Source organism: Medicago sativa, chromosome 7, assembly GCF_051527215.1.
Source record: "Medicago sativa cultivar Bolivia chromosome 7, Bolivia_mono, whole genome shotgun sequence".
Taxonomy (NCBI): domain Eukaryota; kingdom Viridiplantae; phylum Streptophyta; class Magnoliopsida; order Fabales; family Fabaceae; genus Medicago; species Medicago sativa.
In genome coordinates this window covers 53756241-53781656 of record NC_140755.1, presented here as the reverse complement: position 1 = coordinate 53781656, position 25416 = coordinate 53756241, and the positions used below count along the sequence as shown (strand labels likewise).

The 25416-nt window shown below is 35.0% G+C and overlaps 2 protein-coding genes across 2 annotated transcripts; both read left to right on the top strand.

Moving 5' to 3' along the window:
- Positions 1–7474: 7474 nt before the first annotated feature.
- LOC146906783 (serine carboxypeptidase-like 20) lies at positions 7475–11902 on the top strand. Its single transcript, XM_085723453.1, has 14 exons — positions 7475–7605; positions 7738–7883; positions 8269–8345; positions 8437–8559; positions 8664–8766; positions 8850–8887; positions 8969–9070; positions 9176–9256; positions 9351–9599; positions 10439–10504; positions 10631–10752; positions 10839–10952; positions 11503–11548; positions 11621–11902. Exons 1-14 carry the CDS (start codon positions 7475–7477, stop codon positions 11702–11704), a joined length of 1482 nt encoding a protein of 493 aa, XP_085579579.1. The 3' UTR covers positions 11705–11902.
- A 2779-nt stretch (positions 11903–14681) lies between these two features.
- Positions 14682–21853, top strand: LOC146906782 (Polynucleotidyl transferase, ribonuclease H-like superfamily protein). Its single transcript, XM_085722826.1, has 8 exons — positions 14682–15038; positions 17846–17976; positions 19329–19523; positions 19604–19716; positions 20087–20203; positions 20280–20394; positions 20493–20708; positions 21080–21853. Exons 1-8 carry the CDS (start codon positions 14701–14703, stop codon positions 21727–21729), a joined length of 1875 nt encoding a protein of 624 aa, XP_085578952.1. The 5' UTR covers positions 14682–14700; the 3' UTR covers positions 21730–21853.
- Positions 21854–25416: the final 3563 nt, after the last annotated feature.

Below are 25416 nucleotides of genomic sequence, written 5' to 3'. Positions count from 1 at the left end.
ATATTGCCAAGTGCAATGCAAACCCTCACCTCCGCCCCCAGTTACATAAATCCTAACCACCATCATGATAATTTCGTTGAAATAAAACAATCTTTGTGGGGACAAACTTTATAAAGTTTACCACTTGTCGACATGTTGATACACTTGCTATTTTTGGTCACAATTATTTTTGAAAATCCTTATATATATTTTTTTTTTGAAGAGACTAAAATGAAATATATTAACACACCAATGGCCTTCCAAGCACTAGATGTGCTAAGGAAGAAACACCAAAGTCAACAAAGTATAACAACAATATTTACAAAAATAGACCAGCCCCAAATTACACCAGAAAAGAAACAAGGAAGATTAGCCTATGCCTAATATCATGAACGGACTAAGCCACCAACCATGATAGTTGAAAGGAAGAGTAGCATACTTCACCTTCAACCACTTATAAGTTAGCAATTTAATCCTGTCCACCACCTGAATAATAGAACTAAATTTTGCATTAAAGATTCTGTTGTTCCTTTCCTTCCAAATTTCCCAAACAGTCGCACACCAAATAACCTGTAAAATAGACTGAGACGATCGAGTAACACCACCCAAGGACCTGAAATGCGCAAAATGCAAAGCTACATCCTGACAAAGAGCCGAAGAAATCCCAAGCCATTGAAGAATGAAATACCAAACCGATGCAAAGAAATTACAATGAAAAAATAAGTGAGTCGATGTTTCAACAAGACCACATCCACCGACACAACTTTGTGCATCAATATCTATAACATTGCGCCTAAAAAGATTACTCCTCGTAGGAAGCCGATCGCGAAACAAACGCCACACAAAAAGCACTACCTTCAAAGGGATGTCTTTATGCCAAATAGAAGCTGTCACCGCGTCAACAACATAATCATGATCCGTAAGAACATTGTAAGCACTTCGGACCGTATAGGAAGAAGAAGAATCCGCCTTCCACCTCCACATATCCTTTTTGTTAACCTGAAAAGAGACATTTTGAAGTAAAAGCCTAAGTTCCCCTAACATCTCCTCCTCCCACACAAACAACCGGCGTCTCCACCTCCATGCCTCACCCTCTTCCTCCCAACCTAAATCTCTCATGGCAGCCACCGTTTCCCCTTTCAACATAGACAAATCATACAACCTACAAAATCTATCCCGAAAAGACACCCCACCCTCCCAAACATCTGTCCAAAACCGAGTATCACTACCATCACCTAAAGAACGGCTAACATTATTAGAAAACCACCCCTCAAACCGCAAGGATGAAATTGTCCGCCACCAACCAGACCCCTCACGGCCCCCACCACACAAATAGCCATCCTCTAACCCGTTCTTCGCCGCCAACACCCTAAACCACAAACTATCTTTTTCCAATAACACCCGCCAACACCACTTCCCTAATAACGCTAAATTAAATTCTTTGATTCTCCTAACCCCCAAACCTCCCACCTCCGGACACCGACAAACAGATTTCCAGTCAACCCAAATAATTTTCCTGTGGTCTACACTCCCCCCCCCCAAAAAAAAATTATTTAAAATAGATTCAATAGAGGAAATAATACCTGACGGAGCTTTGAAAAAAGAAAGAGCATAAACAGGCAGGGACGATAGTACAGACTTCAGTAAAACCAAACGACCACCGAGAGACAAATGTTTCGACTTCCAACCTGACAGTCTAGAGTTCAGACGATTAAGGAGAGGCTCCCAGAAAGACAACCGACCTGCATTCCCACCAATAGGCAACCCAAGATACATAAAAGGAATAGTACCAACCTTACAATTCAAAACCGAAGCAGCTTCTGACAACCAAGAACCATAAACATTAATCCCTACCAGAAGGCTTTTAGAAAAATTCACCTTTAGACCAGATAGTTCTTCAAAAAGTAGTAAGATGGCCCGCAAAGCACGAATATTCGCCCAAGATTTTTCACATATAATTAGGGTGTCATCCGCAAACTGAAGGTGAGAAACTCTCACCGGATTTTGGGTACCGACCTTGAATCCACCAAACAGATTGTTAGCTAAAAAAGATTCCATCAGCACATTGAACCCTTCCGCTGCTAAAAGAAACAAGAAAGGTGAAAGGGGATCCCCTTGTCTCAACCCCCTCCCCAAAGGAAACTCATCGGTTGGTGACCCATTAACTAACACTGAAGCCGTAGCCGTTCCCACACATTCTTTAATCCACTTCCGCCATAAAGGTGGAAAACCCATCTTCACCATTACTTCCTCCAAGTACTTCCAATCAATGGAATCATAGGCTTTCTCGAAATCTACCTTAAACATCAACAGATCCTTTTTTCGCTTCCGGGCATCATCCACAACCTCATTCGCAACCAAAATACCATCGAGAATCTGACGACCTTTAATAAAAGCCGATTGAGCGTCAGATATAACAGAACCAATCACCGATCGAAGTCTGTTGGCAAGAACCTTTGCCAAAATTTTATACAAGCTGCCAACCAAAGAAATAGGCCTAAAATCATTAAGATGTTGTGGACTATCGACTTTAGGAATAAGAGCGATAAATGTACTATTAATTCCTTTGGTCAACTTTCCATTCCGATGAAACTCCACCAAAAAACGCATAACATCATTCTTCAGCATATCCCAAAATTTTTTTAAAAACCCAAACGATATACCATCTGGACCAGGACTCTTAAAACTGTCACAATCCCAAACTGCCGCCTCTACCTCCTCCAAAGAAAAAGGTTTAATTAAATCGACACCTTCACGAACATTTAAAGTTTTAAAGTGCAATCCCTCCATTGTTGGACGGTTAACATCAGAAGCCTGAAAATGCGTAGAGAAATGACTAAACACTGCTGCCCGGACATTATCCACCCCTTCAATCAACACACCATTCACAAAAATAAATTGTAAAGCATTCCTCCGAGTCCTACTGGACATAACTTTATGAAAGAATTTTGTATTCGCATCCCCTTCTTGTAACCAAAGCATCCGCGATTGTTGCCAACAGACACTAGAATTAATCCGAGATAACGAAAACAATTCATCTGAGAAGCCATGTAAAAATTCGATTTCCTCCTCCATCAACATCGAAGACTCGGCCTTCACCTCCAGAGCTTCTATTTTATCTTTCAATGAACAAATTCTAGCTGGTAAATTATTATAATGAGTCACATGCCACTCCTTCAAAGCTAATTTAATCTTCTTTAATTTTTCTTTCAACACATAACCGCCCCAACCTTCTAACTTCATAGAATTCCAAGTTTCACGCACAAAAGAATCATAACCAGAAAAATTGTCCCAACATTTTAACATGCGCACCGGTTTAGGCCCCCAATTTGCAACATCAATACACAGCTGGAGAGGACAATGATCAGACAGTCCTCGGGACGAAGCCAATTGAAAACAGTTAGGCCACGTCTGACACCATTTTTCTGATAGCAAAAAACGATCGATTCGACTCATCGACCTCCCGTCACCACGATACCAAGTGAACCGACGCCCCCTAAGAGGCAAATCGACAAAAAAATTAGAATCAATCATATTATTGAAAGCAGCGCTACCTTGTTGAATATCAACGCTTCTCACACTTCTTCTTTCCTCCTGACATCGAACCACATTGAAATCTCCACACACACAAACATTTTCATCCATAAGTAACGTCATCCGAGAGGAAATGTTATGCCAAAGAATTTGTTGACGAAGAGAATCACACGGAGCATACACATTTAGAAGAGTAAATTTCTCACCAGACTTCAAAAATTGACCTTGTATTCCTAACACGTGCTCCATATTAAAGGACGTCCACACCTCCACCTCGCTTCTATTCCAAAGAGTAACGATTCCTCCGGATGCACCAACCGAAGGTTGATACGAAAACCCAACATTAATATCATTCCAAATTGCTTGACACACCAAATCATTTACAACTGACAGCTTCGACTCTTGTAAACATAAAATAAACGGATTTTTTTCTTTCACCATCTGACTCACCTCTCTTCTCTTCTCAAACCCACCCAAACCCCTCACGTTCCAAGATATAATTTTCATCACCACCGCTCACACCCCCTCACCAACCCCACCACCGTCCAACTCGCCTTCTTACTTCGGATTCCCACCTCCCTCATTATTTTTCCTACCCACACCTGACAACACATCAAATCTATTATTCTTATCCCCTTGAAAATTCAACCCCACCGCCTTACCCAGTCCTCTAACATCATCAGACTTAGCCTTACTACTTCCATGAAGAACCAACCAATTCATACAGTCAATATTAACGGAAGTATGTGAACCATTAACAGAAGAGCTATCATTGGATATTACCTTGTCAATTGAAGAATGTGAGGCCACTTTACGACGCCTATACGTTTTACGCAATGCACGTAAAACTTCCTTCCGGTCTTCGTCCGATAACCTTGCAATACGCTTCAAATTTACAGCACAATGACGAAGATAACCACCACCCTTCTTACGTGACACTCGTGGATTACCTGTGGATGATGTACTATTGCCCTTTGACTCCACATTCGCACCATTCCCAATAACCACATCCTTATGACGTTTTGCCCATGCCAAACTCCATGGACCCGCCGTCACAGAATGAACTCTCCCCGGAGGACATGAGGAAGTCCGCTTCACTTTCAGCTTCGCATCACTCAATAATGTATTTTTTAATTCGGTAACATTGCCTTTCCTACCAAACTGAGCGCTGCTGATTGCTTGCTGATCCAGAAATGTTTCGGAACTTTTAAGATTCACAAGGGGAACCACTGCTGGACCCGAGGCTTCCTGCCTTGTTTGCTCCGCTGATTCTTCATGAGCCTGTGCTGTTTCTTTTTCTATCGCATCTATCAATGCCTGAGAGTCCTGCTGCTCCTTCTGCCAGTCATTCGATAAATGATTCAAAAGATTTTCTACATCAACAGTAGCATTACAGTCCTCAATGTTTCTATCCTCCCCCATATCATCGTTTTCTTTAGGCTCTTCATCATCCGATAAGCACGCATCCTCCCCCAACGAGTACCATCCTTCCTCCACAATTTTAAAGTCATAAAGAACACCATCAACCATTACCTTAGCAGCCGAATCAATAAAATCCAAAGAAGAGGTTGAAACAAGAACCCGTGCATAATCAAACCGAATTTTTCCCAACGTCGATTCATCCACTTTCAACAAACGACCACAATCATAAACGCATAATTTGAAAAAATCCAAATTCCACGCTTGCAACGGGATCCCATAAATCCTCACCCATGCACCTCTTTCACGGACAACCACCTCTTTCTTCCATTTGACAGGATTAAAGAAGAATTTTTCAAAAAAATCCGGAGCTTCTGAGAAAAGGGCACTGACATCACTATCATCCTCATTTCGCAATAGAACCTTGTCTGCTCCCATTGGAATTATATCAAGCTTCTCGAACCCGGCATCATAAATCCGTCTTTGCAACACTGGGATAGCTTCTCCATTCACCACTGTTGCAATCAAGCACTTCGAAGCCCATAAAACATCTGCTGCCTTTGAGAAATATTTAGGTATAAGCTTCGAAGACTCCTCAACACCCTCCTTCGTACCAACTACACCATTACCAACCTTCATCTTCTCTATCACTCCTCCCCCTCCTCCTACTGTCGGAACCGCCTCTCCTCCCTTCCCCACAACTCCCTCAACCCCTTTCCTCCCACCAGCATCTGAACTCACTCCCTCGTCTTCCTTCTCTCTCCCCACCTCACTTTTGTCTCCCTCTAATTTTTTTATCTCCCTCACTGTTTTTTTCTCCCTCACCACACTCCCTATCACCTCTCCTCTTGTTGTTGTACCTGTCAAAAGATGCAACCTTCGCCACCACTTTCCAATCCCCAAACCACACGTTATTAACAGCCTTCAAAAGTTTCTCGATATCTCTCACCTTTGCATAACGCATAAAACCAAACGCTCCTCCATTGACATTTCGTTTACGCGCCAAGTATACGTCCTCAAGAATACCACACACCTCAAATCCTTGACGCAAAGCTACATACGATATATCATGCGGAATGTTCGTAAAATAGAAAGAAACAACGTTCACCTTGTCTGACTGTAACGGTAGCTGCATTCTGCCAGCAGTACGACGCTTATGCTTGTCTGGTTGTTCACGCCGCACTGCTTCCTTCACCTCCCTACTATGATAGCTAGAAACCGATCGCCTTCTTTCCAATACATACCCGTCCTCATACCTCAAGTCTTCACATGCCCTAACCCTATCTGGTCGTAAATACTGAATTGTAACCCTGCCATCATGTGTCAATTCTTGGTTGCCAAAATCGTAATCCTCATCAGTATCATACCATTCTGCAAAATCCATCCTATCCCTAACCCTAGACCGACCGTGTCGTCGAAACCTTGTCTCCCGAAGCCGCTGATCCTCCCTCTGTCTGTCCCGTTGTCCCTCCGCCTGTTCCAACGCTTTCCTATTTCGCGATCTCACGTCGGACCATTCTCCCCTATTCCCCCCCTTCTGTGGCACCCTGCTTGGCCCCCTTCCCCCCCTTTGGTACCTTACTTCCGGTGAAGGTGAATACCGACGTGGTTGTCCCCGGTGGAAACGAGGATAACCACCGCGCTCTCTCTCAAGACCACGTTCTCTCTCTCTCCCTCTAGACATTCTTTTTATGATCAATTTTTCCTTATATATTTGAAATCAAAGATATTTTATTGAAATATTTATAGGACGACATATACAACGTATAATTAGATCCTTAGCTCAGTTGGTATGGACAATGCATAAAAATATGCAAGGTCTGAGGTTCAAACCCCCGCCACCACCAAAAAAAAAAAAAAAGATCCTTAAGAAAACGTATAATTAGATATAGGGTTAAAATATATATATTAATGATTCATACAAAAATAAAAATATATAGGGTTAAATATATTAATGATTCATACAAAAATAAAAATTAAAAATAATAATTACATAATTTTCACGTTTAATCCCTATGAAAGTTTTAGCCATTTTTAATGATTCATACAAAAATAAAAATATATAGGGTTAAATATATTAATGATTCATACAAAAATAAAAATTAAAAATAATAATTACATAATTTTCACGTTTAATCCCTATGAAAGTTTTAGCCATTTTTAATCGCGATAAAACTAAAAATATATTTAACCCAAAAACTAAATTTAACTAATTATTTTCTAAACGTTGTTAATTTTTATTTTTTATTTTCCTAAATAACTATTCCATAAATGTTATTTTGCTAATGTTTTTTTAGAGAATCCTAAAATATTGAATTAAATACCACTTCTGTCATGATACTTTATTTGATATGATTAATTAATTAACAAAAGAATGAATCGTGCATGAATCCTTCATTTTGACAGCATTACATCGTCAGGGGCGGATCCACTGTATGGCTGAGTGTGGCTATAGCCACACGAGATTATTACCCAATTTTTTCATATATAAATTGTGCTTATATTTTCCCTTTCCATACATTTAAGCTTTTGTACTAGCAAGATGGCCAACTTTTACTTGGTCTTGCTTCACATTTCTCTAACCTTTGTATTGACACATTCAGCCCCTGAAGCTTCTCTCATAACCAACCTTCCAGGCTTCAATGGCACTCTACGTTCCAAGCACTATGCTGGGTACGTATTTTACTATTTGCACAAACACTTCAAATAAATTATTTTATTTTTCTTAGTACTTTCAATTTTGTGCATATATTTTATCCTATAAGTATTGGCCTATTTAAAAATGGATTTTTTTTTAAATTGAAGGTATGTGACAGTGGATGAAAGTCATGGCAGAAACTTGTATTACTACTTTGTGGAATCTGAAGGTAATTCATCAAAGGACCCTGTACTTTTATGGCTTAATGGTGGACCAGGATGTTCTAGCTTGGATGGCTTTGTATATGAGCATGGTAAGTGTAATTATTTTGCATTTTCATTTTGTAACAATGTCTTACATACTTATGATATTGTTCAATTTTCAATTTAGACTTTGAGAAATATAAAAATGGATTTTTGTCAAAAAAAATGAACCAAACAATTTTTTTTTAACAGCAAAATTTATTAATAAAATCTCTGTATAAGACGAACAAAGACCGACAAGATAGTAAAACAACAACCAAATTAACCAAACAACTTATTCCATATCATCATCAGAAAATTGTTTATTTTTTTATTTTTTTGATGTATTATATTGTTTCAAAAGAGACAATTAGTCACTATACATGTTATAATTTCAATAATCTAAATATCTAATCCAATATATAAACAATTTGTCCAATTGGTGATTTGTTTCAGGTCCTTTTAATTTTGAAAAACCTGTCTCCAAGGGAGCTTTGCCTAAGTTGCAACTAAATCCAAACAGCTGGTCAACAGTTAGTGATTCTTCGTCTCAAGTTTGATTTAAATATACAAATTGTCCTTGCAAAATTTATTTAAATCACTTTTTTTATCGTCTTCTTGTAGGTTTCGAACGTTATATATTTGGATTCTCCTGCTGGAACTGGGTTTTCATATTCAAAAAATGAAACTGACTATGTAACTGGAGATGCAAAGACCGCGTCTGATACACATACTTTTCTCATCAAAGTAAGAAAAAAATTGGGGACCCCGAAAATATTTACATCAACAAATCCTTAATTATTATTCATACCATATTGCTAACATATGTATTATATTTTTGGACAAACTAGTGGTTTGAATTATACCCTGAGTTCCTTGCCAACCCATTATTCATTGCTGGAGAGTCTTATGCTGGAATTTATGTGCCTACTCTTGCTGATTTAATAGTCCAAGGTAATTAATCATGATGCTCTAAGATTTTTTAGTTAGAATATGATAGAAAAATAATTAAGATGCATTTTCTTGATGTTCTTTAGGAATTGAAGCTGGTACCAAGCCCAAACTGAATTTGAAGGTATATATTTTGTCATTCAGTGATTACATTATTATTTGTTTTCAATTTTGTGGTTGTAATCTGAATTCATTTCAATTTTAGGGTTACATGGTTGGAAATCCTGTTACTGATGAGAAATTTGATGGCAATGCTCTTGTTCCGTTTGCACACGGGATGGATCTCATCTCAGATGAAATATTCGAGGTAAAAATAAAATATTCAAGAGTCTCGTGTTGAATGTGATATGAAAAAATGTTTGCTTTTTCTAATTAACATAAGCTTTATATAATTAATTGTTATGTGTTACAGGAGACAACAAAAGAATGCAATGGGGCTTTCTATCCAGTAAACACCGACAAGTGCAGCAATCTATTGAAAAAAGTGGACAATGTGAGTCAAATATATTATATATATACTATCATTGAATCATGAATAATCTTAAGATTTATGTTGCACTTAATCCTGATTTTTTTTTTAATTTCAGGTAATTCGTGGATTAAATGTATATGACATTCTGGAACCATGTTATCATGGTGGAGAGAATGAGGTGAATAAAAAATCACATTCTAAGTTGCCATTAAGCTTTAGGCAATTGGGTAAGACTGATAAATCTCTTCCTATAAGGAAAAGAATGTTTGGACGTGCTTGGCCCTATAGAGCTATTGTTAAAGATGGATATGTGCCATCTTGGCCAGAACTTGTAAGCAATGGTGGCGGTGCTCCTCCTTGCGTTGTAAGTTACTTTACTAAATTTTCTTCTCTTTAAAATTCAATTTGTCAATGTTTTTTGTCTCCTAAGATCTTAATCAATGGTTTGGGTTGAGACACCAAATGAATATTATGTAAAAGGTCTAGGTTAGATATTTGATGCTTATTAGAATTTATGAATTAATAGAGTTAGTTAAATATGGTTGTAGGTAGTTATAGTTTGTTATTAGAAGGTTGGTTAGTTAATCAATCTTTCAATATGAAATACAAGGATTTTTCCTATCAAGACTATTTCTAGTATGAAGTTGATCTTTATCTCTTCGATCCCATGATTTATAACACCGCTAACATTTTTTTTCTAATAACAAATTAACTACTAGCATTTTTTAACCCACCTGAGTTGGCACGGTGGTGTTGACTTAAGGTTTTGGAGTTTGCTCCTCCTTAAGGTCACAAGTTGGATTTTACCTGATCCAATTTAGAGGGGTTAGTTTAACTTCTTAAAAATAAAAAACTACTAGAATTTTTTCTCACTTCCTAACAAATTAATATAACATTTTCTTATCCAATTAAGAAATCAGTGTTTTTACTTCTTTTCAATTTTTTTTTTCCTTTGATAAATAGATTTCACCAAAAACACTTCAATTCACGAAAGAGATAAACACAAGTGATAGATTAGTGGATCCATTTTAATAAATGGGTCTCATTAATCTTTCATTTGTGTCAATCTCTCTAATAAATAGATAAATGAAGGGTATATAAATGTTGTGACATAGAGAGGGGTTACCCATTATTATGATCAATATTGTTGTGTTGCTTGTACCTTGAATGTGTTTTAGTAAGAAAGTACAAAATTTTATGTAGGACGATGAGGTTGCTAGGGTATGGCTAAACAATCCTCAAGTCAGAAGAGCTATTCACACCGTGGAGGTAAGGATTCTCAACAAGATATATCATTATATCTATATCATTATCTAACTATCTTATTATATATTATATCTTTTTTTTATCCTAATCATCAAACGAACTCTAATTGCGATCTTTTTGATAAAATAGGAAAGCGTCGTTGGTGAATGGGCCTTATGTACAGACCTACTTAAATACAATCATGATCTTGGGAGTATGATTCCCTACCACAAGAATCTTACTTCCAAAGGATATCGAGCATTAGTATACAGGTTATTAATATCTTTAAAAATATAACAACACATTTACATTTATGCTTTTAAAGTCAAAGTATTCTAAAACATGATATTTTTTGCAGTGGTGATCATGACATGTGTATCCCATATACCGGAACCCAAGCATGGACAAGATCAATTGGATATAAGATTGTTGATGAATGGAGGCCTTGGTTAGCCAATGGTCAAGTTGCAGGGTACTTCTTGAGCTATTCCTTCTTTTTTTTATCCCATATAATGAACTTTCTTAACCTACATTATGAACTTTAAAATAATTTAATGCATTAAACGGAATCAAGGTTAGAACGACAACCAGTATGAAAGAAAACGAAAAGCAAAAGACAATGAGATACATTTTTGTCAACGCGGTTTGGTCAATGGTGTCTACCTACGAGGGTTTAGACTGTTACAAACTAAATATCCAATATATATAGTATATTGTGGTTCAGTTTACAATAATAAAGCTATCGCCTCCGCGCTCCTGGTCACCCACAACATCAATTGGGTCTAACATATGTAATCCTTACTTAAATTTTGCATTTTGCAGAAAACCTCTTTATATAGATCATTCTTTTTAATAGATAAATTTCTTTTAGTGTATCTGTCCTATGCTAAATCTGTCCTATGATAGATTAGTACTTGGAGTTCAACATGTTATCAAAACGCACTAAAAATTAATGTGTTTTTTTTGTATAGAAGGTCTAATTTTTACTAGAGGTTGAGTTAGTTTTCTGTATTTGGTTACAGGTATACACAAGTATATGCCAACAATCTCACATTTCTAACCATAAAGGTATGTAAAAAAAATTATTAGCTTTACAAATTAATTTACATTGGTATATACTAAGTAATAATATCTATACAGGGATCTGGGCATTCAGTTCCGGAATATAAGCCAGCTGAATCATTGCATTTTTTCAAACAATTTTTGGATGGATTGCCTATATAAGAAACAAAGAAAAGGGAGAGATAAGAATCAGAAGTTACACTGCTTTAGATATTTTTTCTATGGTTCATGAAGTAGTAGTTCAAAAGTGTATGAAGACGTTATCTCTGTACTCTTTTTATTTTTAGGGATTATCTCGGTACTCTTCTTTAGATCCAAGACATTACACCTTCTTAATAAAATTTTAATTAAATTGCACTATTTATCTTCTTTTTTTTTTTTTGTGGGATTTTAAATTGCACTATTTATCTATCTATTTGCATTTTGCTTAAATAAATACTCTCTATTTGCCTCTACTCAAAAAACTAGTCACCTATTTTCTATCGACACTTTTGTTTTGTTGGGAAATGCCTGGAAATGACACGACAAATATTTTAGCATGAAAACCTTCTCAACGTGAACAAGGAAAAACCACGGAACCCATATGCCTCTTAAATCTCCACTATAATAATAATGAGAATACAAATCTTCACCCTCATGTGGACCTAACTATGTATCTCAATTTGTAGATACAACTCTCACAAATTAGTTCACTGTATTTTTTTCTCACACTCTTACGAGGAACTCTCTATTTTTCTCTCAACTCTCTGAGTGAGGATTGTGTTGCTATGTTGTGGTGTGTTTGCTTTGCTGAAGCTCTTCTCTATTTATAGAGAGATATGAACCGTAAGCATTAAATGTCAGGTTCCAATCTTTAAACATTGCTACACCAATTGCCAAGCATTTCAAAAGTGTTTCTAACACTCTTCGAAGTTAAGCAACACAAGCTATGGATAGAGAAATGATATTTGAACAACCATTTTTTGACAACTTATGTCACAACTTTCTCTCTCATACTCACTTTATGAGTTTACTTTCTCTCTCTATTGTTTCGGTATTTGTGTCAATACTCACATTTCTTTGTATATTGGTTGTCCCACAAGTTGTCAATAAAAATGGTTGTTCAAATAACACTCCTCCTATGGATATAGGCATACATACTAGTGGTAAGAATTCCATATTCACATTCCTGCACTACTATTGGCTACTGTTGATTAGACCCCAACATTTCTCCCCCTCCAGCCAAAAGGAAATTATCCTTAGATTAGTTTGGGGTTGTTGCTATGCCTGCAGCCTCTTTACAAAACTTTATATTCTCTTTTGGTATAGCTTTTGTCATCATATCTGCTCCATTGTCATTGGTGTGAATTTTCTCTATTTGCAGCTGTTTACTCTCTAACACATCACGTATCTAATGATACCTCACATCGATGTGTTTTGACCTTGGATGGTATGTTTCTTGCAGAGGTGAATTGCACTTTGACTATCACAATAGAGAACATAACTTTCTTGATTCTGACCTAACTCTTGCAGGAACTTCTTCATCCACATCATCTCCTTAAAACAATATAAAAACATACCCTAGAGAGAACACGAAGAGGATGGAGATCCTCTGCCTTGTACTCTGATGCTTGACCCTTTTCTTGAATCGTTAGCTTTCTGGATGAATAAGAATGTGTGCAAGAGTTTCTATTTATAACATATGATTACATAGGGTTTAAGAGAGAAAATTGGACTTTTTCCACTGATCCAACTTGAAAAATAAGCAAATGGCAATTTTTGTTGCATAAAAGCGCAACAGTGCATAATAGGGGTGCAGGAGGCGCATGGGGAAGTGACAAGCATTGTCTCATGCGCAATGGCACACAACTTGTGCGCAGGATGCACATGAAGCAGCCCCCGTGTGTGAATTCTTGTGTTTTCGTCCTGTTTTCGATCGTTGTTCCGTCTAGAAACTCCTTGGAGCTTGAAATGAATTTTCTTCATCTTTTATTGTCTTTAAAAATCTTCTAAGAACCATTGGTCTTCAAACTTCGTGCTTTTGATCATTCGTGTGATGTCTTGATTTGTCGATTTACATGATTTCTCACTATAAAACACTCAAAACAACTATGGAGTTGCATGATTTAGGATACCAGTGAATTACAACGATTTGAGTGACAACAATACAGTATGTTCCTCAAACCATTGAAAACTCCTTTAACTCTCATCTTATTTGTCTTCAAATGTAAAGAAAAGTACTAAAAACATAACCAAAAATATCATATGATGCTCCGTCATCAACTAACACAAAAAAGTCCATATTCTAATCAATAATATGAAAATACAACTTCAAGCAAATATCTTTATCAACCTTCTAGCTACCAAAAATGAGTTATTAAATTAGAGGCCATGTTGAAACATATATTTATAATTATCTTGAGTTATTAAAAACTATATAGACTGCTATTTTGACCACAAAACACATAAATGTCTATAACCTAGTGTAAATGTGTGTTGTATGTTAATGTCTTGTCTCGAGTTCGATTGCCACAAATCCTGGGAGTTGAACCAACGACATTCAACTTATAATCACACACTGCTACTACTGGGCTACTGAAACATATATGAATGATACTTGACATTGCACATAGACTATTACTTTTCCCACCCTATCACCTTCTCGCGCGCCCCATGTTTTCTTATGAAAATACCCATGTGATTTTCGGATTTTAAAATCTGAACTGAATTTTTCCTTTGTTATGGGGTGAAAAAAAATGAGTTTTTCACAAATTCTGATTTTATAATGCGAAAACCATAAAAAAAAATAGAGTGCGTTCCTTGCTTTTTTCAGATTATAGAATCCGAACACCCCATAAACACCATTTTTCAGGGGAAAAACAGTTCGGATTATATAATCGGCTTAAAGACATTATTAATCTTCTCAACTCTCATCTTTCCGTTTTAAGTCGTTGCTGTTTGATAATGATCATTTCATTATGAGCTTGTAGCTTATTTGAATAGTGTATAGTTTATATTTTTTCTTATACTTTTACTTTTGTTGTTTTATTTAAAAGCCAATTTTACAATTTATAGTTTATTATAATTCAAACTAAAAGATCCGACCCACTAATCAAACCCCAAAGGTTTATCTCAAGCAAAAACCCAGAAACGAAACAGTAACGACGCCGTATCAATCAATGGCTTCTTCACTCTTCCATTTCCTCCTACACAACCAAAAACGTTCCCTCTGCACCAAAATCTCCTCTTCAAAATGGAAAGTAAAACAAGTCACAATCTCCAACTTCAACGAATCATTGGAGGAAATCAAAACCCACATCTCAAATTCCGATTTTATCGCCATTTCAATGGAAAAAACTGGTTCTTCTTCCACTACTCCGTGGCACCGTGTTCAGCCTTTCGATACGGCGGAAACCGCTTATCTCAAAGCTAGTCAGTCCGCTCAGCGGTTTCAGCTTCTTCAGTTCGCTGTCTGTCCGTTTTCTGTTACAGATTCTAACAACCTCGTTGCTCATCCGTGAGTTCTTCTTACTACAACACTCATAACCGTTTTTTTTTAGTTGATTATTAGAATATTTATTATTAGAAAGTGTGAATATTAGTATTAATTACGAAATGCTAGTTTTTGTTGATTATCTAAAGTTTAGATGAGTTGGGTCTCCGGGTGTTGAATGACTCAACTGGTTCGAGCTAAGGGATAAGGAGTTGGAGGTCCTGGGCCGAACGAATTATAAAAAAACTAATCTAACAATTACTAACATTTGTATCCCAGTGAGTTTATTGCATATTTTATGCAGGGTTCAGGGTTCGAACCCAGTACACCCCACTTCTCCACATTTAAAATGTGTGAGCTTTAGCCACTAGGCTACTTGACCAAAAAAAATTTACTATCAGTCATTCAACAAAAAAAAAAAGATGAGTTAGGTCTCGGGGCTCACCAACTGACACTGGCAGCAGGGGTTGAACTCATGCCTTGTGCGATATGAAGCAATTCCTTACCAACTGGACCAACCTCATTTGACTGGAAATGCTAGTTTTCTTTTGTTGTTGTACCTTTTTGAAAAATATTGTAAAAATGTGGATGCAAATAAATTAGTTTTACACTGACATTTAATTGGAGCCTTTATTTTGTAATATTATATTATCAAATGTATAAAGCAGTTACATGAGTGCGATGCTGCTATGAAGCAGAGACACGTACACGACACATGCATTGATACCATTTTGAATAAACCTTAAAGAATGTTTCAACTCAGGAATTATTCTTGGACTTTAATGGCCGTAGACTTAACTTAAGTACATTAGTTTTACACTAACATCTTAAATGAGAAGTATTTTTGTCATATAATATCATCAGTTTTATAGGAAATTTTAGTTTTCATTGATAAACTAAAGTTTACCTAAGTTGGGTCTCGGACGCTCACTAGTGTCACAGCAGGTTTCAGACCACAGACAGGGGTACTTACTTACATATACTAACCAAGTCTTAATGTTGGCAGAGGGAGTTGAACTCATGCTCTTGTGGGGTATGAACCAAGTGCTAACCTTTGTGACAGGAAATGATAGTTTTCTTTTGTTGTTATACGTTTTTGAATAAACTTGAAAAAATGTGTACATGCACAGTTCTTTCTTAGAGCTTAATAGACGTATAATGATAGTACATTAGTTTTACACTGATGTATATCTAATATGAGTTTTTATTTTGTATTATTATGTCATCAATTGTATGAACAATGACGTAGTTACAAGCGTGGGATGCTATGAAGTAGTGACACATACACGATACTGACATTGATACGTCGAAACCAATAATAATTTGAGAAAATAAACATTTTGTTTTGTTGTAATACCATTTTTAGTGAACCTTACATAATGTTTCCGCGCAGGTATTATTCTCGGATTTTAATGGCCGTAGACTTGAGTACATTAGTCTTACACTAACATCTTAAATGAGCAGTATTTTTTGTCATATAATATCATCAGTTTTATAATGTTAGTTACAAGAGTGTAATGGAAATAAATTAGTTTTACACTGACATTTAATTGGAGCCTTTATATTGTGAAATTATATTGTCAATTATATAAAGTAGTTACATGAGTGCGATGCTGCTATGAAGCAGGGACACATACACGGCACATGCATTGATACCATTTTGAATAAACCTTATAGAATGTTTCAGCTCAGGCATTATTCTTGGACTTTAATGGCCGTAGACTTAACTTAAGTACATTAATTTTACACTAACATCTTAAATGAGCAGTATTTTTGTCATATAATATCATCAGTTTTATAAGAAATGCTAGTTTTCATTGATAAACTAAAGTTTACCTGAGTTGGGTCTCAGACGCTCACTCGTGCACAGCAGGTTTCAGAGCACAGTTCTTTTGTTGTTATTCCTTTATGAATAAACTTGAAAAAATGTGTACATGTACAGTTCTTTCTTAGAGCTTAATAGACACATAATGATAGTATATTAGTTTTACACTGACATCTAATAGGAGTTTTTATTTTGTATTATTATGTCATCAATTGTATGAACTATGACGTAGTTACAAGCGTGGGATGCTATGAAGTAGTGACACATCCACGATACTGACATTGATACGTCGAAACCATAATACTTTGAGAAAATAAACATTTTGTTTTGTTGTAATACCATTTTGAGTAAACCTTACAGAATGTTTCAGCGCAGGCATTATTCTTGGACTTTAATGGCCAAAGACTTAAGTCCATTAGTCTTACACTAGCATCTTAAATGAGCAATGTTTTTTGTCGTATAATATCATCAGTTTTATAATGTCAGTTACAAGAGTGGGATAGTATGTAGTGTCTAGTGACAGACACAACATTGACACTAACATGTTGACAGTCGACACCATTACTAATTTAAAAAATAGAAGTAACTGAACATAACCATGAGTGTGTGACTGTGTTAGTACGTGTCGATACCAGACAAATCTTCAATTTGAATTTTCGGTCATGAATAGGTGGGATGACATGAGAAAACAATGAATTTTCATTGGATGTCAGTGTAAAACCGGGTTACAATGTCAGTTCATATCTTTTAATTCCTTATTCTGGAGAATGAAAAAGTTTTAAAATTCACCTAATTTCAAATAGTCACAAATGTTGATGATATTGATCCATATCTAGCAGATACATTGATTGTGATAAAAATCAATGACCTTAACTATTTGTTGTTTGAAAGAATCAAAGTGCAGTTTTTGCATTCTTTGAAATAAATTTATTGTTGCCAAATTTTCTAGTACTTAATTTATGCTTCACTTTTTCTTTGTTTTTTCAAAATTGTGTTTTTTGTACAGGTATAATTTCCTTTTGTTTCCAAGGGATGAGTTAAAGCTTGGTATGCCTGCTTACAGTTTTTTGTGCCAGACGTCTCATTTGACAACCATGGCTCGCCAGGGTTTTGATTTCAATGCTTGCATATATGAAGGTGCGAGGTTTTGTTGTACTTTACGTTTCTGTATAAGTTTCTAATGGGATGCTTTTAATTTTAAAGTAACTATTACGAGGAATTTGTATGTAGGTTTGTTGTTTGCCTTTGTAGGCGTAATTTAGATCGTGTTTTGTTGCTCTACAAATACAATACTTTCATTTGCCCAAACTGGAACTGTTCTGTTACCAATAAACTGGAACTGTTGAATTTCTGTGAAATTTATTTGGTTATTGTTTACCTGTTGTTTAGTAATTATAGGGTACTAAGAAGAGTTTATTTGAACTTATCTTATCACATAAATATCTGCTTAAGTGTTTGGAAGAGCTTTTGATGACATGTCTTTAACCTTAAGCTGTTGTCAGCTTATTTTCATAAGCTTTGTAGGATAGTTTATAGAAATAACTTATAAAGAGCTTATGTAAAGTTTTCCCTCATTCTTTCTTCCATTAGAGAAACAACTTGTAAGTAAGCACTTAATAAGTTGTAGTATTAATTAAGTTGTTTACTCAAACTCCTCATGAGATTTACTAACAATGTCACATTTATCTTCTACGGTCCTATGCTTATATTTGTGCTAGTTTGCTTTTAAATTTGACGAGCCAGTGAGCAAAAATAGAACTTTCATTTGTGTAGGAAATCCCACCTTAATTGCGATAGGAGGTGTGTTGATAATTCCACCTTAATTGCGATCTGCCCCTAGTTGCCTTATGTTGGCTTGTCTTTGAGGGGGTGGATTTGGTCCCACATCGGTTAGATAGGAAGCTTGATCAGAGTTTATAAAGAGGAGGCACTTCTCACCTTACAAGCCGGTTTTGTAAGGATGAGTTAGGCCCCAAATTTCAACATGGTATCAGAGCCTATCCAGGATCTACCGTTGTCGGGATTCTGCATTGCCACGCTTCATGCCCATTGGGTCTGAGCGTGAGGGGGTTAGATAGGAAGCTTGATCAGAGTTTATAAAGAGGAGGCACTTCTCACCTTACCAGATTGTTGTAATGTTTTGTTTTGTAATTTGTTGTAATGTTAATATCCATGCTACTTTAGTTGCCTATGTGTTGTGAGTCAGTAAAAACTAAATTTTAATGTTCTTCTGTCTCTTCTGGTATATGTGTTAAGGCAAGGTGAAAAAGAAGAAGAAGGGTTACCATCATGCATCAGTTTCTTAAGCTTATTTTGCCATAAATTCAAAGTAGTGATTTCTTACTTGCTAGACACCTGAACAGACAATCTCTTCGAATACTATTATATGCAGAAAAATGTATGTTCTGCTATGTGAAATGTGAATTGAGGGTCTATGGTTCTGTTACTTATATCCTAAGACCTATGATCCATTTCAATTTGTGTAATAGGTATATCGTATTTATCTAGAGCACAAGAGTCAGTTGCTAAAATTCGTTTAGGGACCAGCTCTCCATCTCTTGGTGTGATGAAATCTTCTTCACCTCCTACTGTTGCTGATACAGTTTTTATTGAGAGGATTAGATCACGGATTAAACATTGGAGAAATACATGTAAAAACTCAGGCCTAAAGACAAGCAAAGATGGTAAGAAAATCTTTGGTAATTTTGTACAATGAGATTTTTCTTAGGTCCTCCTTTTATTCTTTATCACTCATTTTGTGCAGACGAACTTATCAACTCTATTAGGAATATTATCTCGGGTAGTGAACAGTTCAAATCAAGACCATGCTTGAATGTAGATGTTTGCAGTGACCGCCAAGTGCAACTAATTCTGCAGGTATAGCAGACTTAATATAGTCGTAACTTCTTCAATTTGATTGATACAACTTTGGGTCTTGTTTGGATAAACCACTTGATTAAATGCATATATAAACTAGTTTTATAGCAAAATATAAAATAAAGTCAAACTGTTTTCATATAAACTATAATTTGTCTTCATAAGCTATCCTGAAGAGCTTTTGAAAATAACAGCTAAGACACGTCATAAGTTATTTTCGTATGCGCTCCCAAACAATATCACAAGTGATTATGCGAGTAGATAAGCTCAAATAAGTTAATCCAAACAAACCCTTGATCTCGTCACAATAGATAGAATTGAATTAACATTTTTCCCTATTTCTTTTGTACTCTGGTTTCTCTGCATGTAGATGGTAGTAGACTTCTCAGATGACTTGCTTCCTTTAGTGATACCTTCAAAGGGTGGGACAACTCAGGCAGTACGTGTCGTTTTGACGAAATCAAGAGAAGATAAGGAAGTGTTGGAGGTAACAAGAGTCTTTCGCTGTTTGTCTCTTCCTCATTAGGTTTTACTTCGGATATAACTCTAGATCTACACTGCAGAGAGAGCTTCGTAGTTTGGAAGAGGAGGAGAGCAAGAAAATTCGTGGATTTCGAGAGGTGATCGATTTGATTTCCGCTTCAGAGAAACCTGTTATCTCCCACAATTGCCTTAATGGTGTTTCTCTTAAATGGAAATCTATCAACTTAGTTCTAGTTTACTGACCCGGTTTACTCTCTTCCATTTATTAACCCTGATTTGATTTATTTATGTAGACTGTACACTTATTCATTCAAAATTCATCGCACCACTGCCATCAGAAGTAGATGAATTTGTGAGCTCCTTGTGCAAATTTTTCCCCAAAGTACTTGACGTGAATTATTTATTGAAGAAAAGTGGAACCATGAAAAAAGTGACCAACATCCGTAATGCTTTATCCTACGTGAATACTCATTTCCTTGCACCAGTTGACATGGTAATTCCTGACCAAGGTTAGTCACTCTACCTCTTGATGTCCAATGCAAAATTCAGAAGTTTGCTTATTGATTGTTTCATCCAAGTCATCTTGCAAAAATTGTGGAAAGCAGCATGCAAATCCTTTATAACTTGCAGAATTTTGATTGCATGCAGTCAGCAATCCCACACATTCATACATTTAGCACATCAGTGGCAGTTGAATCAATATTAGACGGTCACCGACGTATTGACTGTGTATATGCATGGGATTGTGCATGGGATTGTGACTGGAGACAATCTGAATACGAAGTTTTGTTCTTATTCCTTTAATAATTTCTGTCAACATGATATAAAGTTAATTTTACTAGCTGCTTAGTCTTCCTTTCTGTTTTTGTTTTGTTTACAGATACAATAAACAAAGGCAAGATTGATGGACTTGATGCTTTAAGGCTATCCTATTTATTTATGAAGCTCTGCTCTGTATTGAAAATTTCCCCTGCTGTAACTGAATCTGGAAACAGGCAATTGGCTCCGCAGCTTGAAGACTTCACTAATGTATTCCATTCATGGTCAGCCAATATCCAAGAATCATCATGTAACGAGGATGTTAGTGTGTGGACCAATAATACAAGAAAAGCAAATTGCGAACATTTAGTATTCTTATGGGGATTTAAGTTTGGTATGACGGCCGGCATGTTGAAGAGTGTTCTCCGTGAATCCCATGACATCTTTTTAGAAGAGTTTGATGTTAAATTCGTGGACAAGAGTTGTGCCTTCGTCGTTTTCTGGGAACCTGGCTTGTCGAAAGATTTTCTAAATGTAATGAATGGTGAACAAATTAGTGGAGGCTTAAAGGAGTTAGTATCAGATGGCTTGAGGGTAACAGGTTATGAGACCTATAGAACAATGTGTAGGCTAGGTTTGTGGGAGATAGATCTTGCTGAGTCTTTAGAAAAAGCCTTGGAGTGTTCTCTCAATGTTACAGAGATTCATAGCGAAAGAAAACCAGATATTCAATGGTGTAATGACGATGTAATCAACCTGGATGATCTTTAATGTTGTAACTAACCTATTCTTTGAAGTTGGTTTCTATCATTTGTTCATTGCAAAGAACCAGGCAATTTTTGATGTCATAATCTTTTCAAATTTCTAATACAATCTTGGAAGGTAGGAATTGTAATTGTTGTACAAAAATATCTTCCAAGTGTAGTGTTATTTAGAGTGAAACTTCAAATTTCTAATACAATCTTGGAAGGTAGGAATTGTAATTGTTGTACAAAAATATCTTCAGTTTCGCTCTTGACTAATGTCTTCCATCCATGATCAGCCAATATCCAAGAGTCATCATGTAATGATGATGTTGGTGTGTGGACCAATAATATATGAAAATCAAATTTCAAAAATTTACTTTTCGTGGGGATTTAATTTTGGTATGATGGCAAAGACGTTGAAGAGTGTTCTCCATGGATGTCAAAAGATTTTCTAAATGTAATAAATGGAGATGAAATTAGCAGAGGCTTCAAGGAATTAGTATCAGATCGCTTAAGGGTAACATGTTATGATACCTATAGAACAATTCAAACCCCCTATATGTGTCTACTCACCTTCATAATTCAAACCATATTATCTCTTTGTTCATGTTTTCTATTTACTTCCTAGATCAAGGTATCTATAAACAACCCTCTTTCTTTACTTAAAACTGCAATTGTTGGTACGTTAAACAATAAGTATACTTACTTTGATACTACAATTTTACTTTATCAAATGGCTTTCTTGTTAGGCACTTGTGTTTTGACATTGGAGCATTGCAATGGTTTTTATTCTTTTAACTATTTCTACATTTTGTTATATCGGAAAAAAAACATCAAAACCTAGAGGATTTAAAGTCAAACCTTTAACAATATTTTTTGCTCACGTTTATTGCTAATCTTTTTTTTAGAGGATTTAAAGTCCAATCTTTAACAATATTTTTTGCTCACGTTTGTTACTAATCTTTTTTTTAGAGGATTTAAAGTCCAATCTTTAACATTAATTTTTTTCTCACGTTTGTTACTAATTTTTTTTAGAGGATTTAAATCCCAATCTTTAACATTATTTTTTGCTCACGTTTGTTACATTTATTTTAATATTTAAATTAAATTTATTCTTATCTATTTGTTACATGTGTTATTTGTATTTAAAATTAAGGGTATTTTTAGAAAAAAAAATCCAACCCAAAAGTGCTGAAAGGGATAGTTTTCTTTTATATATAGAATAGGTGCCTTAATTTTTTTTTTTTTTTATTATATCATCATCGCATACAAAATCCTAAAGTTTGTGGTATATATATCGTGAACATGTAATATGTTTGCTCTTTTTATATTTACCTATATCTTGTGTATTATATTCAAATATCTTTCATATGTGTATTATTAATTTGAAGATATTTTTTTTATAATTAACTTAACAAAAATCCTTTTTAAAAAAAAAAAAACTTAACAAAACTCATCTTTCATATGTGTATTATTAATTTGAAGATTTTTTTTTATAAATAACTTAACAAAAGTCCTTTAAAAAAAAAAACTTAACAAAACCCTTAAGATATTGTTTTATGTTTAATATCTTTCAAATTGTATTATGAACAGAGTATTGTTTTCTATTTTAGACAAAAAAGATTTTAATTTTAAAATAGTAAACGCGATCAAAACTCACTCTTTCTTGAATTTTTTAGCACCCTCGTTATATACAATAACAATATAAATTCATATTTTATTTATCACATACATAAAGACTAAATCGTATACTAAAAGTTCACATATTCTTCTATTTCAGTTTTAGCAATGTTGAATTTGTGTTATTTTAAACGTACTCTACCAATTTAATAATTGGATATCTTTTTTTTTGTTGAAAAAAGTAAGATAACAATTACAACTGACTTAACGATTAAAATGATTCTTATAGGGTGGCATTGGCTTGGGATTTGGGAGTGTGCTCCTCCTTGAGGTCTCAGGTTCGATTCTCTCCGGTGCCAATTTAGGTGGACTAATTTAGCTTCTTCAAAAAAAAAAATTGATTCTTATAGGTGGTAGGGTTAAAAAAACACGGGATATGTATGGATTGCATGCCATGGTAATAGCTAAAAATATACGAGATAAGGAGACACTATAAATAAAGGAAAATAAAATAAAATTGATAACTTGTTGAATATTTCAACATAAGGAATAACGTACAATTATTTTGCTAGTGTAATAACTCATTAGTGTCGATATTAATTACACAAAAGCCTTTACGACACCTAACATTATTATTTTTGAATCGTGGACAATCTTTATCATTAACACAAGGAGGTGCTATTTTGAATAGGTGGACTAATTTAGCTTCTTCAAAAAAAAAAATGATTCTTATAGGTGGTAGGGTTGAAAAAAACACGGGATATGTATGGATTGCATGCCATGGTAATAGCTAAAAATATACGAGATAAGGAGACATCATAAATAAAGGAAAATAAAATAAAATTGATAACTTGTTGAATATTCCAACATAAGGAATAACGTACAATTATTTTGCTTGTGCAATAACTCATTAGTGTCGATATTAATTACACAAATTTACACAAAAGCCTTTACGACACCTAACATTATTATTTTTGAATCGTGGACAATCTTTATCATTAACACAAGGAGGTGCTATTTTGAAATATTTAGAATCATATACTGTTAGGACAAGAAATATGGAAATAAATAGAATCACTACATAAACATACTTTAAAGTTTTAGCCATGTTTTTTCCTCTTTTGCATATAAATGATAGAATATGACTTGATATATTTATAGTGTATAAAGTTCATGGTCTCATAATAAATAATTAATTAGTTTAAGAATTTATGAAGTTTTAAAAACCGTTCATAAAATTGAAATCATTACTAAATGCCTATGCGAGTGTGTTGTAGTATTTGTCCCTTCACATGTAGGAGTTAATATCATAGCTTGATAATCATAATAATTTTACTAACTAACTTATCATTAATTTTTTAACCTTTCGTTAATTGAATATTACTAACTAACTTAACATTGATTTTTTAACCTTTCGTGATAGTAAAGGGTGAAATTAATTTTTTTGGACAATTGTAAGGCTTGCTAGAACCACATGGATTAAAAGAACAATATCTTTCTATCATGTTTTAAATATCATGATGATAACTTTGGAAAGTGCACCAAATCTAACAAGGAACAAAGTAGTAAGTTATCGTCTCCACGTGAATGTCATCAAATAAGCAATTCACTATACATATTTAAACTAAAAAAGAAATTAATGGGGTTTAAGGGGTTGCACTTTTGAATTGTGTGCTCAATGCGAATAGTAGTTTGAAGAAAAGTAAAAGAGTTTGTTTCATAGGTTCGACAATGGTTACGATTCTTCGAATCCATCCTGTCTTCTTTGTCGGATTATGGCAACAATCAATACCAATTATGATAAAAAGCGCTTTATAAACGATGTATCGATTAAAAACCAATGATTGATTTGTAGAATCGTCTATACATAACTAGGCTTAACTAGAGATGTACTAAGTGAATTATATAGTGATGAATCATGAATCTAGCATCATACTAATCAAACCCTAATTTTTCATATTAAGATAAATAAGAAATTCTCAATTTTATTTCTTGATCGGAACAAAGGAAGGTAAGTCAGCCTTTTACTAATACATATATATCATATAGGATATCCATATGAGCTCATTTCGGCATAAGTTCTACAATAAAT

Excerpts from the sequence above, each read along its gene's own strand:
- LOC146906783 (XM_085723453.1), top strand. The coding sequence starts at position 7,475 with ATGGCCAACTTTTACTTGGTCTTGCTTCACATTTCTCTAACCTTTGTA. Across the intron at positions 9,600-10,438 it reads GCGGTGCTCCTCCTTGCGTT|GACGATGAGGTTGCTAGGGT; the intron begins GTAAGTTACTTT and ends AATTTTATGTAG. Across the intron at positions 11,549-11,620 it reads TCACATTTCTAACCATAAAG|GGATCTGGGCATTCAGTTCC; the intron begins GTATGTAAAAAA and ends ATATCTATACAG.
- LOC146906782 (XM_085722826.1), top strand. The coding sequence starts at position 14,701 with ATGGCTTCTTCACTCTTCCATTTCCTCCTACACAACCAAAAACGTTCC. Across the intron at positions 17,977-19,328 it reads CAATGCTTGCATATATGAAG|GTATATCGTATTTATCTAGA; the intron begins GTGCGAGGTTTT and ends TTTGTGTAATAG. Across the intron at positions 19,524-19,603 it reads CCTAAAGACAAGCAAAGATG|ACGAACTTATCAACTCTATT; the intron begins GTAAGAAAATCT and ends CATTTTGTGCAG.